The 15,244-nt window shown below is 51.3% G+C and overlaps 5 protein-coding genes across 5 annotated transcripts; 1 reads left to right on the top strand and 4 right to left on the bottom strand.

The window, feature by feature from the left end:
- Positions 1-436: 436 nt before the first annotated feature.
- Positions 437-1,549, bottom strand: LTR84_000088 (uncharacterized protein; the record flags this gene model as incomplete). The annotated part of the gene is made up of 1 exon (XM_064843719.1): positions 437-1,549. The coding sequence occupies one exon, from the start codon at positions 1,547-1,549 to the stop codon at positions 437-439; it is 1,113 nt and encodes a 370-aa protein (XP_064711579.1).
- Positions 1,550-2,992: 1,443 nt separating this feature from the next.
- LTR84_000087 (uncharacterized protein) lies at positions 2,993-3,793 on the top strand (the record flags this gene model as incomplete). Its single annotated transcript, XM_064843718.1, has 1 exon — positions 2,993-3,793. The coding sequence occupies one exon, from the start codon at positions 2,993-2,995 to the stop codon at positions 3,791-3,793; it is 801 nt and encodes a 266-aa protein (XP_064711578.1).
- Positions 3,794-4,186: 393 nt separating this feature from the next.
- Positions 4,187-5,089, bottom strand: LTR84_000086 (uncharacterized protein; the record flags this gene model as incomplete). The annotated part of the gene is made up of 1 exon (XM_064843717.1): positions 4,187-5,089. The coding sequence occupies one exon, from the start codon at positions 5,087-5,089 to the stop codon at positions 4,187-4,189; it is 903 nt and encodes a 300-aa protein (XP_064711577.1).
- Positions 5,090-6,450: 1,361 nt separating this feature from the next.
- Positions 6,451-6,891, bottom strand: LTR84_000085 (uncharacterized protein; the record flags this gene model as incomplete). Its single annotated transcript, XM_064843716.1, has 2 exons — positions 6,451-6,529; positions 6,593-6,891. 2 exons carry the CDS (start codon positions 6,889-6,891, stop codon positions 6,451-6,453), a joined length of 378 nt encoding a protein of 125 aa, XP_064711576.1.
- A 2,044-nt stretch (positions 6,892-8,935) lies between these two features.
- On the bottom strand, positions 8,936-14,818 carry LTR84_000084 (uncharacterized protein; the record flags this gene model as incomplete). The annotated part of the gene is made up of 1 exon (XM_064843715.1): positions 8,936-14,818. The coding sequence occupies one exon, from the start codon at positions 14,816-14,818 to the stop codon at positions 8,936-8,938; it is 5,883 nt and encodes a 1,960-aa protein (XP_064711575.1).
- Positions 14,819-15,244: the final 426 nt, after the last annotated feature.

Here is a 15,244-nt window from a genome sequence, read left to right as displayed (position 1 = left end):
CTAGAACTCTCTAGAGCTGGCACAGTCATGTACATTCCAGGAAGTTACGGTATCACAGTATGGCATCTTCCATCTCAGGAGCACTTCTAGTTAACATACTACCAAAGACACCGTATCGCCAGCGAGCTCTGCATGTATATCAGCAGCGACAGCATACCACAGCAACAACAGCGTGTCATGGAATACGACCGAATTCACGTTCGACGGTCTACATTTCACAGCATTGGATGGCGGGAGCACACCGAGACAATGAGAGTTCTTTGTGTTTCAGGAGAGGAAGTCATGATGACACTTTTTTTTGTTTTCAAGATTTCATTTTTCATTTGCAACTTTGCATTCAGGGCGGCATCTGCCGCCTGGGCCGGCCCATTGTGACCGGGGAGGCCGCCATGATAGCATCTCGACCGCGGTTTCTCCACTCCACCAAACTACCTATCTACTTGTCTTCCCACTCCAACGTCTGGACGACGCGGCAATGCTCAGCGAACTGGGCATTGCCCCTGGTGAAGAAGACGGGGCGGGCGACCGTCTCTCCATCCTCCTCGACCGAGATGGTCTTGCAGTCGAGCTCGAGCCACTCCAACTCGGCCCACCAGTGGTACAAAGCCGGCAAGACCAGGTCGTTGCTCTCGGCGATCTTGTCCTGCAGGAACCCCTTCTTCTTACAGTGTTCCTTGAGCAGGGCGCAGAAGCGGATCTCCTTCTCGCGGTACTCGATGTTGGCCGCCTTGCACTCCTCGACCCAGTTCCAGAAGAACAGCCACTCGCGCGTCATGCCGTTGTATTCGTCTTCGAGTAGCTGGCACCACGTGGCGCGCTTGAGGGTTTCGGTGGTGATGGTGGGGAGGTGGTTGATGAAGTTGACCCAGGCGTGTTGGTTGTGGGCGAGCGCCGCTTCGCAGGTCGTGTTGCGCAGGAGGCTGTCGCGGGCGAAGACTTCGTTCATCTTGGTGTTGCGCAGGCAGTTGAGGTACATGATTTGAGCGGTTAGGCCTTTGCGGTGGATGATGGAGGCAGTGAGGACTTCGCGGGTTTTGGCTTCCCAGTTCTCCTTGGTGGGGTGGAGAGTGAGGATCGACATGATGGGGATGCGGGTGGCGTAGGGGTTGCTGAACTCGTCTGGTAGTGTTGGAGCCTCTCCCTTGATGGCGAGGAGATCGTCGAGGTGTTCTTTGTTTCTGAGGAATTGGTCTCGTTCTTCAACCGAGCTGAAGGTGTCTTGAGCTGGGTGGCGGCGGGCTGGATAGTGGAGGGCTTTGTACTCTGAGGGTTTGAACGTGTACTTGAGAGATTGGTAGGCTTCCTTCAAGTCGTCGACCTCGGTGTTGGATTTCTTGATGCCCAAGCGTTCACGGAGAGTCTCGTCGAGATCAGGTCGGTTGGGAAGACTTTGCTTGCGCAGAGCTTGATGGCGTTTCTTGATGACCTCGGCTCTTCTGAAGAACTCCTTGATCGCCGTCGGTGGATCTTTGAAGTCTCTGACAAACTCGTCTTGCCAGTCGAGTTTCAGATCGATGAGATCGGGATCGAGGAGAGTGGACGACGCCATTGTGAAAGAAATAATGGGACTTGATTGCACCACGCCGAGAGAAAGAAACGCCGAGCACCAGGAAGGGCAAGTTAGGCAGACTGGAACTGGAAGAAGGGAAGAAGAGTGGTGTTGATCGCGACGAGATCCATGAGAAGATGCATGCGTGGAAGGATTAGAGAAGTGAACGAGGGGTGAGAATGGGAGGGGACAGCATGGTTGAAGAAAAAGGGTTGGTCGTCACCTTCACTCGCGACGACGAGATAGTGAAGACACTAGGGTGAAGCGTCGCAGGCATTGAGTCTTTGGGTGCAGATTTCTCGACTTCTTATTGATGATTTATCGACTTATGTATATAGAAGCAGTCCTTTTTTTTTTTATCTGCAGGAACCCGCCATGGCGAACGGGATGATGCTGGTCGGTGATTGATCGTTGATTCTTTGCTTGACTTACATGTAGTGGTCTTTAGAGTGTAGCCAACAGCTATTCACTCACAGATCGGATGGGCTTGATTTTGAGATTGATGGGAAACACGGTCTTCTATAGAGTTGTTGTCTACCTACCTAGGTGTGTGATGAAGTTTGGTGGAGTCCTACTGCTATTAATACCTAGAAGGCAGCCTCGGGACCCCCCTGGACGTCCGAAGCTACCCGCCCCCCGCCCCTCTGTCCCCCAGTTAATTATCTCCCAGCGGCTCCGGAGTTCAGCTGCAAGCCAAGTGTTTGGTGGCCAGGGCTCCAACAACAAATCGGTTCGCCAGGGGAGAATCAGGCGGCCGTTGGAACGTGGAGCATGACGTTGCAGATGAACAAGGAAGACTGAAATTGAACATCATCAGTGCCCCTCCCTTCGTCTTCGTGTCTCTGAGGCTCTACAGAGTTTCATTCTTGTCTTTAACTAATTAGCTTTTTTGCGAGGTGAATTACCAACCGCAGTATGGCCAGGTTCTAACTAGCTAACGCCTTCGCCTCTGTTCGTTCTCGGTCTCTGTCAGCTTTCGTACATAGGATGCCTCATCGAGTTTAAAGCTGCCCTACTAACCAACTAGTAGTCATCCTACTAACGCTTCAGCTAGGCGTGCATGTCGCTACCGTTAGGTATACTCGGTAGCTGCTTCGCCTCATTCCACCAACCTCACTTTTCTTCTTCAAAGAGTTCTGCTCGAAAGAGTCCATCCTTTCCGTTCTCTCAATCTCACTCGCTGCTGGTATTTCATACATCCGCTCGCTGACAACCATCCCCGGGTTATTCAATTGTTTGGTCCGCCCTGAACTTGGACCAACAACACCGGAATCCTACTGCCCGTAACGAAACTAAAAGAATAACAACCACCCTCAACTCATCAAGAATTCGCAAGAACGATGCATACATGATACAAAACATTTAATAATTCAAAATATAAAGATATACAAAAGAGCAATCACAGACGGCGCAACAACCGGCCCGCATATTCATTCCCTAACCATGCGCCTTTCCCATTCTGCGCCCGTCATACTTGCAACCGCCCTCCTCTTCATCCATGCGCACGCCCAAGTCACACAAACCGAGGTGGTGGCCACGACGGTAACACACTACTACACGGCACCAGCACCCACAGTGCCGCTCTCCAGCCAATACAGCGACGACCTAGACTTCCGCACCTCGATCCTCAACTCGACCAACTTCTACCGCTACGAACATTCCGTCCCCTTCCTGTACTGGAACACGACGCTCGCCGCCTACGCACAAGAATACTCGAGCAAATGCGATTGGCAACACTCCCACGGCGCATACGGTGAGAACCTAGCCCGGGGATACACCAACGTGACGGCCGCGGTCGAGGCATGGGGCGACGAACGCAAGGACTATGACTTCTCGACCACAAACCCCACAGGCTTCACCGAGCCGACCGGCCATTTCACGCAGCTGGTCTGGCTGAGTACACAGTCTACGGGGTGTGGCTGGACGGATTGCGACGGCCAGAACGGCTTGGATGGCATCTACCTCGTGTGTGAATACTGGCCGCCTGGCAACTTGATCGGCCAGAATAATTACTGGTTCAAGCAGAATGTGTTTCCCGAGAGGCCGGCGGGCGATGATGGGTTCAATGAACTTGAGGCCACGAGGGGTGCCACCGGTGGTGTTCCCAGCGCGACGGCTTCGGCCAGTCCCACGGCGTCAGGCACCAGTATGGCGAGTGCTAATGTCGAGGTGAGGAGGTCGAACCTTTGGGCTGCTTTGGGTGTCACGGTTGCTGCATTATTGTTTGGCTTGGGCATGTCCTGATGTGATTCCCTCTCTGGCATTTTTTGGTGCTGCTCTGTTTTTGACGTCCTATTCGGAATATCCAGCAAAGGCGAGCGGGTCTGCATTGCATGAAGAGATGACTTTCTTTGGTGTTTTGATTTAAGAGGTGCTCCTCAACGCAGAAATGCCTCAGATGGCAGAGGAGCTAGACGATGTATGAGGGACGATACCATAGTTGATGCAAGAAGTGCATAGACGAGGACGGGAGAATGGTGAACGCCTTCAAAAGAGGGAGAAGAAGGCTCTCGAGACACGGCGGCAATGATAGATGCACCAGCCCATCCGTATACTAATCTAATCTGGAATGAATTAATGCAACAAATTACTCTGGTCCATTGACCCCACCAACCTCAACTCACTGGCGCTGGCACATCACAGCCCAACCAAACTCCTGAGCTTAACATTGCCCAAGGTCCTCCCCTCACCACTAACACCCGGCTCACTGGACCCAAAAGACCCCCTCGACGGATCAACCGCCATCTCGACCAACGCGCGCCCCAGCTCCTCGGTCGGCGAATGCGCACTGGGCAACAACCACGCGATGGGCGGCAGCAGCAGACGCAAATACGTGCGCTGGAACGCCGAGCGCTTCTCGCGCATCACCGGATCCCACACCCACGGCTGCCTCAGCCCGTCCACGCCCGCCGGCCGTGCAGAATACACGGCCAGCACGTCGCGGTACGGGGACTGCTGCGACAGCGTCAGCAGAGCCGCTTCCGTCTCCCCCTTGACGCGCCCGAACCGCGGCGTGTACCATCTTGGCGTCGTCGTCGCGCCCTCGCCCGAGATGTAGATGAATTTGAATTTCTTGTCGTCGGATGAAGTCTTGGACTCGGATGATCCCTGCCCCGGTCCGGGTGCTGGTGCTGGTGCTCGCAGCGTAGAGAACGCCTTGGCCGCCGCGAGCGTGTAGTCCCGCGTGATGGTCACATAGCCTGCGGCGTCGACGTCGTTCTGACTGATCCCCAGCGCCCAGATACACGCGTCGGCACCACGCAGCTTCGCGAGCACATCGCCATCGTAGACGGAGAAGTCGTGGTGTGCGACCACCTCGATCTCCGTCGCCGTGTTGGCGCGCGGCGTCCCCGGCGGCGGCGTGCTGCTGAGTAACGGGATTGTCGTGGAGCGCGACAGGATCGTGAGTTTCGAGATCTTCTGCGTCGTCGTCGTCGCGTTTCCCGCCGTCGTCACCAGTCCCCCGGGGAGGCTGAGGATGTGGGAGAGGACCGCGGACCCGACGAGGCCCGTTGCCCCCGTCAGGATTAGATGGACCATTGTGGTTGCTTCCAAGGTGCAATTGGTTTTTCTCTTTCTTCCCTCGTTTGGTCTGATGTCTACCTCACCTGGCTCAAAAGGCACAATGCGATTTTATCTGTGTTTGAATCGGAACGGGCTGATGGCCGCCTTAGTCGAATAGCGTTGTCACCTTTCCCACGTAACCTGGCGGTGGAATATGCTTGCTCTTTCACCCGGTGTAAACCCGTTGTCAAGGTGTTGATGCGATAGAGACAGCGAGGGCTTAATATTCACCTATGTCCAAGAAATTGAGGAAAAGGAAGACGAATCCCACTGCTGCCTACCCTACTCAAGGAATACACTTATTCGACATGCGTCCGATTCTAGTAAAAGGAGAACGCCTTCAAACCAAATAACCTGCCTTAACGCCGAACACGATCCACCACCTCCCCATCCACAATCCGAGAGCCGCGATATGATAGTAGCGAGTACGAAAACCGAAAACTTCAAAAATACAAAGCATGCCAGGCCTTGCTTGGAAGAAGATCTAATTCGAAGATGGAATATCATACGAGCCGAAGCAAACGCGAGATGAGACTTTGATCCCGGGAGCCTACCCAAAACTCTCCACCACTTGAGAACCGAACGAATCACAGCCTGATTGTCAGCTATATGCATGGCAGGTTGGCAACTCCGCGCCCACCGCTTAAGTTAGGCGTTAAGATATTGCCGGATATGGGTCAAATCGCGTCAGCTAATGTCCGATTCCGCCTGGCTGATTTAAGGCATTGATCACGGTTGGGGAGTGGTTGTTACAGTCGTGTTGGGTGGAGAACATGGCGTGGACCGTCGTCGGCCGCAGGCGGATGAATAGCTCAGGTACATACGAGGTGCTTTAACTTAGATAGGTCATGATTCTCGGGAATCCTGATATTCAGGTCCAGGCCTTAGCTGCTGGATCACACTATGGAGGTGGTGTAGTATTGATTCGGCTAGGTCAGGTAGGTGGCAGGTGTAACCTTCTGCACGTGGTAGCCTTGTCTCGTTAGTGAGTTGACTCAACTCAGGCTCGCGTGGAACAGGTCACCCCAATCGTGACGGGTGAACTAATGGGCTCTGTTTAACTGTTGGACATTTCTCACGCTTATCTGACTGACTCGTAAAAGCCCTGTTAGGGTTCAGCATCACCGTGCTAAGGCATTTAAAGTATTCCTCCTAAGTCCCATCATTTCGTTGATTGAAGAAAATAAAAAAGTATGACACTCCACGAAACATAGGGCTTGTACGTAGGTAGCCTCTAACCAGAAACTGCAGTTTTGTAGAGAAGGCTTTCATTCGTCGTTCAAAATATATTTGGATTTGACACCGTAAAACATGCATTCGTCGTAATTTCGGGAACTTTAGATTTCTTTCGCTCGGGGTGAATCGATTCTGGGTGGACTTTTGGATTTTCGGCCTGGGTGCGGTGAATGGCTTTGCCTGCGGAAACTCGTTAGCCGCGATCTAGTAGGAGGATGGGTTTAGTCAGGGAGTCATTCTTACGATCTTCTTCTTTCGCCTTCACGTCTGAAATCATCGATGATTCTCAACATCTCTTTTCTCCCAGCACTGGCATCGACCATGCTGCCACCCAAACTCATACTGACTTTTGAATCGGTACGGACCATCAACAGTCTTTTTAGAAGCAGATGTCTCATGTTGAGACAGACAAAAACCCCACAGTCTGACGAATTGTCTTGTAAGGGACTATCGTTGAGTGGAATGAATCGAAGCGGTTTTTGAATTAATCGAGACAGCTTTTGTGTGACATAGTGCGCCTCCTGTTGGTTACCAGGTGGCATCGAGTCGTAGTGGAAAGCAACTCCATCGACGATGGAGACTAGTAGAAGGGACCAATGCGATCCTCCTTCAGCCACTGTCACTGATGGGTTATCGTTGATGGGAAGAAATATATGTGACACGTTGGTCAAGTTTGGCAAGGCGTCCTTCTCGAGTTAGAATCGCCATCACCTCAATTGTTGCGGACACCATACCTTTATTGTCCGTGGGTCTGCTGTCTGCATGAGCATGAACGCCATGGCAGGACGAAGCAGGACGATGTGGGAATGTTTGAAGTTTGTGAGATATTCCCGCTCTAGATACCTGTCCATCCACATGTCAGACATCGCGACTCTTCGTTTTCATCAAGATACCTCCTCGTGTTTCTTACTCCTCCCAGAACGCAATGACCTACGTCCTTTGTCAGTGAAATGCTTCGCACAGCGCTCTCTCATTGAACCAACATTATCTGTAAGCCAGTCATTCTTCAACACTGATATATCCTCTCTTGTTACTGGTATGGCAGTCAGCGATCGTCTGCAGTGGTCTGTAAATTTGTAGGCACTAACATCGGATATCGTAGTCTGTCGTTGCCGCAGGATTAGCTAAGATCTTTTACCCACAGTCCAGAGCGTCCACTCACAACTCAGGTACGCATCTTCAGGAGCAAGCTGAGAATTCATAATGATCAGCTTTGAGTTCCTCCAGCGATTGTGGACAGGATGGGCATCAGTAGCAACAATGGGCGCGGTGTGCCGAAGAAAAAGAGCTGGAGGGTGGACTCTTGTGGGAGAAAGGAATGCGGGCAAGTCGACATGGACAAAGAGCAGGTTGCCAGGACAAGGACAAGGGCGCACATACCGATCTGAAATGTCGACTTAGTCTACCACTGAATGGGTGGAGATCAGGCATGGCAACAGAGAGAGACTGGAGTAGCGCAGGCCGCGGCCGGCCGTTGTGAGCGCAGTGAGAAGGTGGTCGTCCACCTATTGCTCAAATCCCACTATGATGATTGAAATTCCAACTGAGGACCGAGTTGTTCGTGTCACAGACGGGGAGGTGTTGGGCAGAAATCGAGGCTTGGGTGTGTCGCGGGGAGGCACAAAGTGTCTATGCAGGAAGGCCGTCTTTGGAGTTCTGATGGTGACACAAGGAATAAAACCAAACAGAAGGTATATGACACGCAAGGACCTAGCTGGAAGACAAGAATATGTATATAGACAAACAACTGCGATGGAGTCTGAGGCTGGTGAGTCTTCGAAGCTGGAGAATGAACAATTGCGTGGTTGCCACGAAGCAGACGTCATCTTTCAGGGCTGATCGTAGGCTCCAGATTCTACTTGGAGGGGCCGAGGGCGCCAGGGCCAAGCATCTCCACGAATACACGGGTACACATCAGGCCACGATCGATCTCAACTACCCACAGCAAGTAGGGTCCAGGTACAGCGTACGGTGCCTGAGTTTAAAGATGCACCTAAGGTGGAGAGAGAACTGGAACTAGATGGATAGGCCTTACGGTCACGAGATGCTAGATCCTTCTGCGTCAAGGCTTCTAGAAAGAATTAATGTTAGGGATTCTCATCATTGATGTCAGCCACTTTAGCCAAGGTACTGTAGCAAGCCAGGGCCTCCTATGCTTCCATCATCTCTCATGCTCAGCCCAAGCTCAAGCTTAATGTACAGTACACAGTATTCTTTTTCCCGAATACACTGAACGCCAACTCCCATTTACCGCTTGAACGCTTTGAAAAATCATGTTCGCCCACGCTAATTGACGGCGCTGTTCTTCGATGTCATTCCTTGATATCCTGCCCAGGGGATTATGTTCTCTTTGCATTTGCTTTTTGTTGCCCCTTTCCGTGTTCATTGCACGTCCTTGATCTCAACCCCGTGTCTTCTTGTACAACCAAGAGTCGGATCCGCATTCGTGCTCTGTTGTTCGAAAGACTGCAAAGGTTTGTCCACAGCTCATCAAGCATGGTCAGGTCACACTTATCCAAGATTAAGCATTAAACAACACATGATCTTTGCACCTCATCCCCTCCTGCCGCACATCACGACACACAATCATGTTGCCAACTTCGCAAAATGTTTGTTCCATATCCACCCAATCTCACGAGTGTCATCGTCTTGATTGATTGCTAGCCACAACTCACCATGTTCTGCAATCACATCGAAGATCTCTCCAGTCACATATGTGAGATACCGGAATCCACCTTGCTGTCGAGACCGATCAATATTGAACTCGTAGACACTGGCCGCTGTGAAAAGTACACCGGGCTCCCTATCAGCTTCTGTTTCTGGAGCACCCTCATTCGGCGTGCCATTGCTCTCGTCCATGGGCATCGCTGAAGAGAAGACGCTGCCTCTGCTTGGTGGCAACTGGTGCTGTGAATGTGACGGACCCGGAGCCGCTGAATAGAAAGTAGACGTCGAGGCATGCTTGGCAGCCGCTGACGATTCGGTGAAGAGTGCTCCTATCGTTGGAGACGGTGCTTCTAGGCTCACCCGCGGCGCAGAACGTAAGTAGTCGTCTGAATGTTCGAGGCTAGTGCCTGGCCGAGATATGTTCCCGCTGTGCGTAGTATGAAGTGATGTAGCCGTCACGTTTCGTGGAAGAGCTTCAGGGGTTTTCGGTGGTCTCCCTGACGCTGCAGATGGTGCACGAATCCGTCCATTGGCAAATGTGAACGAGGTATGATCACTACGATCGTCACTGTTAGGACTGGTAGGACCTTCAGTGTATCGATGGTGATGATCTGACATCGAAGCGTGGATTAATCCTTCATTGGTCGAAGCAGATCTTTTCACACTGCTATTCCATGATGGCTGGCGTGGAGAATCGTCACCAGTCAAGGTCGTTCCTGGACTCAAGAATGACAAGAGATTGATGGCTTCTGCTAGTAGTGTTCCATTGCAGATGCTCAATGTCATGGCGTAGACATGCTGTGGATCAAACTCCTCTTGCCATTCTTTCATAATTTCCGCAGGTTCCAGGTGATTCAGATCAAGTTCCATCGCTGCCGAAAACTTGACCTTGCACATCTGTAGCCAGCTCTTCTGAAGCTCGATCAAACTCGCTTGGCATGCAAGAACGAGGTCTGCCGTCGAGCTGTGTAGACGCTTCATTCTTTCTTTGGCTTCAAGATTTAGAGCCTCCCACTGCTCCATCCGTTCGGTCATTTTCTTGTCCATTTTCTCACCGCGATCTCTCTTGTTCTTGAATTGATTATAATCCAGTAGCCTCTTCTCTCGCTTCTGGATAAGACCTTTGGAATCAACCTTGAACCGTTCCAGCATGGTTGCTGTTTTCTCCATGGGCTGTATTACTCTCTTTGTCACCTGCTCAATATGATCAGGAAGTGCGATAGAGTGCACGCCGCGAACCACAATGGCAAATTGTCGTAATTTGCTCTCGGCTTGTGGATAGCTGGTGTGGCCAACATCAACCCAAGTTTCGGCCGCTGCTGCTATTCCACAAATTCGATCAACCCATTCTTTCATGGCCTCGATATACCCTTGACAGTCTTTGGTGACAAGAAACAGGTGAGCAATGTTGTTGTCGTAGCTGATCTTGATCTTGGCATACTCCGGATCTTCATATATCTCGTTGATGCCCACGTGCTGTCTGAGTTTCTCCGCTCGTCTACCAAACGCCTTGGTCAACCCAGTGCGGACGTCCGACTCCTTTCGTTTTCTATTGAGGACTTGGTCAACAATTTCTGTGTGTTTCTTCACATCATTAATGCGAATGTTCACTTCCGTAACCTCAACCAGTGCCTTTCGAATGAACTCATAGTCAGGATGTGTCAAAGGTGTTGCGTCCACCAGCTGACTCAGCAACAACGGATATTTGGTGATGCGTTGGATAGGCTTGACCAAAAGCGCGTCCAGACTCCACGCATTCGTAATATCACTAGAGTTGGCACTGCACTCCTTGAGCCACTCGTCCACAGCGCTGTTTGTGCTCAGAGCTTGGAGTCTCTTGTTGGCAGGATGGCGAGTACGAACATATTCGCTGTAGACTTTTTCCATATCACTCATCGAAACCTCAAAGGCGTGTCCGACTCTGGTCACCTCATCCTTCTCAGCTTCAGTCATGTCAGCCAGTCCATCGATAGATGCGCCTGAGCCCTGAACGGTTGAGACACGATTGCCGTCTTTCCGCTTGTCTGCCTTGTCTATGATGTAGGCAGGCCATACGACTTGTTTCAATAAAGCGAGGAAATCCTTGGCAAAGTGTTGCACAGCTTCGACATTGCCAAAAATGATTTTGGTGTCTTCCTCACTAATGGCCACCACAGCAGTCTGTTTGTAAATATCGCAAAGCACCCTCATGTCTCGTTCGTAAGTGTACTCGGTGTCGACGAGCTCTTTCAGTATATGTCGTCGCTTGTTCAAGCGTCGTTGATCAGGACTAATATTGCTCTCCTCGGACGGTCTGTTCATGCTCGAACTCGAAGGAACTCCGTGATGGTCGAGACTAGATCTGGCTGACATCGACACGGTGGTGTGTGGTCTGGTTGGCTGTGATGTCTGAGTCTCAGGTGGCGTGATACCTGCGGGTGCGGAATGAGCAGTTTGATCAATTGATGGCAAGATCGTCGTCGGAGGCGGTGGGGGAGAGTGTGAAGGTGGACGTGGAATGTCACGACCAACCCCTAATGTTGGAGAGTCATCAACATGTGAATTCCAGACTGGCCCAGGAGCTTGCTCGTCCTCTGCATTGACTGAACTTGTAGCGATGTGGTCTTGCCGAGTAACTTCACGGGACAGTGTAGATTGTGGTCGAACTTGTTGGTTTTCTACTGGTGATTTGAGAGCAAATTGTATCCAGTCTCCCACAGACGGCGAAGTTTCAGCCCAATCTTCCGCACTATCAAGACTTGACTTGTAGTGGTGGCCACGGTAACTCGAGGGCGGAAGTGCTGGCTCTTTGCTTTTAGATTTTGGAAATGGTTCAGTATGACTATTCTCGTCAGTCTGCTCGTTGGTAATCCCATCAGCATTCTCGTTTGCGTTACGATGTGCGTCTGTCAAGTCATCGGAATGGCTGTAGTCGGCCGACTGTGGCCGTGATGACTCTGGTTCGTCCCACTGATTGTGATAGTTCTCAAGCTCATGCAAACAGAGCTGTCGAATTGTGTCATCATCAACAGCATCAGTGCTTGCTAGATCTGGGGCAACTTGGATGATGCGATGATAGATGTCATCAACCAACTGTTGGTCAACCACTCCTGAGGGGGTCTGCTGTTGAAGAACAATGTTGACGATCGTGTAGACATCAAGCTCACCAGGCTCTTCCTGGGAGTCATCCTGATTGCTAGAATGTATCGAATCAGAGAGTGAGGTGGAACCAGGGTCTGCTGGCGGTTGATTTGGCGGTTGTGACAGTCCATGGACTGGGAGGGTGTTTTCACCAGATTCAGATTCTGGCAACTCATCAATTGACGACGTCCAAGAGCTTCTTCCATTACTGCGTGATGTGGCAATGTCAGATCCAGCACTGGCTAAGAAGGGTCGATAGCCCTTTTCAGCTGCTTCGACGTCATCGAGATACGTCGTCTCCCGCAGCCCTAGCTGAACCGAAACCCCATCTGCATGATCAGAAAGCTCACCTGATGCTTGCGAACTCGCAGACATAGGAGAGTTGGAATCTTGACTCCGGAAAGCGCTGATCTGTGCATATAGAGATTGCGCAGGGGTTTGCAATCTCGAAGCATCGGTCTGTGGCTCCATGTCAATCATGGTTGCTTCGGTTGCTATTGTATCTTCAGTGAGCGCAGATGAGGGTTCTTGCTCAAGCATGGTAGGCACTAATTGCGTGTTCAATGAGAAGGGAATGCTACCGAATGCTGATTCTGCATGACCCAAAGTTGGTGAGTCGACCTCCGCAGCTGGTTGTCTGGAGTTTGACTCGACAATCCTGAGAGCATTTTGAGTATATGTTGTGCGGTCTCGTGCAGATTGATCATCCGGTGTGTAAAAAGCTCGTTCTTCCGACATATCTGTAGGTGGGCCAGAAAAGTTGACCACGACTGCTGGGATGTCAATGTGATCAGGAAAGCTTGGATTTTCGTTGTTCGAACCTGAAAAGGATGGAGTCATGCTATTTGTACGACTTTTCGAGCTATCGTGAGTTTTGAAATCACCAGTTCTGAGATCCTCACCTTCCCTTGATCTACTCAGTGCCTGCGTGATTTTAAGTCTTCGGGCTTTGAGATCGATGTCGCTCAACTCGGGTGGTCGCTGTCGCCGATAGCCTCTCTTGTCACTTTGTTCTTTAGCCATGATCTGGAACTTGTCTGCAATTTTTGCTCTCGATGCCGCTGTACTGGCAGAGGAGACTGGAAGCCGGGGCCGAGAGCTTCTTAATGGAGGAGAGATCTTAGGTGGAGGTGCTATGATGTTTGCTCGAAGCGAAGGGCTTTTCTCGCTGCTGGCTGTAATCTCCTTGCCGCGCCGTCCAGGGCTTTTGATTTGGATAGGGGATCGAGGCCTTCTCTTTGGACTGGCTGCCTTGCGGTCACCAGATGGAGCGGGATTGAATCTCGGTTGTGAGCTGGCCAAATTACGCAGAGGTAGCTGTGAGACGAAGGCGGGATGTGCATTAATAGTTGACATGGTTGCAGAGTCGGAAGCCATGCGCTGATGACGTGTGCTAACGGGTATTCGTGATTGACCATTGACCTTACTCGTACCGTCACCAGTCGAGTCCGGTGAGCTCAGCGCAGTTTCAAAATTTACAGCTGACACAATCCCTCCCTGTCGACCAGAAGTTCTGATTGAAGGGTTAGCGAAGTCACTCTGTGCCCGACGATGTGATCGATGGGACTGTGCTTCTTGGCTTAAGCCGACATGTGATTGACTAGAGGTTGGAGGTTGGAGAATCTGTGATGAGGTTGACGGAGGTCTTTGAATAGTCGAAGTGGAGGAATTAGATGGGAACATCGGATTAGGACTGTGCATCGGAGACCCTTCTGAGCCACGGCGTCTCCGTACATTAGCAATGCCGTAGCCTGCGGCAGCGGTCTGAGAAACCGATGGCAGAACTTCACCAAACAACAATTTACGACCACTCTGAGAGGACTCTGGGTGGGTCACACTTTTGGTCAATCCGCTTGCCAATGATGAAGTTCTATTTCGACCAGTGAGGGACTTGGTGTTGGGTATTCCAGTAGACGCCGATGCACTGCCATTTCTTCGATAAGATTCTGACAGTCTTGAGGATGGCCGTTTGGGCTGAGTACCGGTGCCGGCAGAATGACCAAATTCCACATTGGCAAAACCTGACATCGGACTTGCAGTTCTCGATGACGGACGAGAGATTTGCTGGGTAGGCAAAGGCGGGACTTCATCTGGAGAGGCGTCGAAGCGAGCCACCAGATCTTTGAAGGATGTTTTTCTCGACCTTAATGTATTTGGCGCAGAGCTGGAAGATTTTGAGTTGACTCCCTCCAACTGCGTTTGTTGGGTGTTCACTGAGAGCTTTCGGGCACTAACCGAATTTCTGACTGATCTTTGACCCCGATCATCATTTGCCTGTGAGGATGCAAAACTTGACTTTCGACTTGTATATTGCGCTACCTCTTGTTCATCTGCAGTGGTTCTTATGCCCTCTTGATGTGACCCGATGGGTGCGCTGTTGACGAAAGGATCCTGATACCGTCGATAGAACTCATGGGGATCGTTGATCACATTTTCCTCCCGAGCCAAGTCGAGCCTTATGTTGGATAATGCGGTGGTAGATAGAGAAGGGGTTCTTGTTCGCGGTGCCGGTACCTGTGGTTGGTAGGCAGTTGAGGGCAGAAAGACAAGTGACTGGGAGGGTGAGGTGACCTGGGTTGGAGAAGCGACGATCTGGTCCGTGAGGTTAGTCTGCGACAGAGACGATTGCCGTCGGTGGTGAGTGGTGTAGTAATTCTTCTGATTAGAGACAGCCGAAGGCATGTCGTCAAGAGCCGCCAGCCTGAGGCTGGGGCTAGAGGATTAAAGATCGGCCCCAGTCAGGTCACGGACAAGCCTGTATTTGGGAACAATCAAGGCTATGGGACAGGTGCATGGTCCACCGCACGCATGGTGACTTTCAGGCCGTGATCGCGACCGTGGGTGGTGGGACGTGCAGGTGAGAAATGTCGTCGATCAGGAAATCGGGGTGGAGGTTGACAACGCGGAGTTGATGGTTGTCAAGACACGGAGGTGGTGTCAGATGGCTGTCGATGCGTCGCGATTCTGAGCTAGCATTTCTCGCATACGGTGGTAGAATGGTAAGGAAGTCGGTCCAACAATCTTTTGGTGGTATCTAGCAGTGAGAATAGAAGGTAAGATGCCACCGAAGATGTGCGAGTGAATTCGTGCAAGTGAGGTGAACTGCCT

Source organism: Exophiala bonariae (genome assembly GCF_035927105.1).
Source record: "Exophiala bonariae strain CCFEE 5792 chromosome Unknown scaffold_1, whole genome shotgun sequence".
In the NCBI taxonomy this organism is placed as follows: domain Eukaryota; kingdom Fungi; phylum Ascomycota; class Eurotiomycetes; order Chaetothyriales; family Herpotrichiellaceae; genus Exophiala; species Exophiala bonariae.
This window is presented reverse-complemented; position numbering and strand designations above follow the sequence as displayed.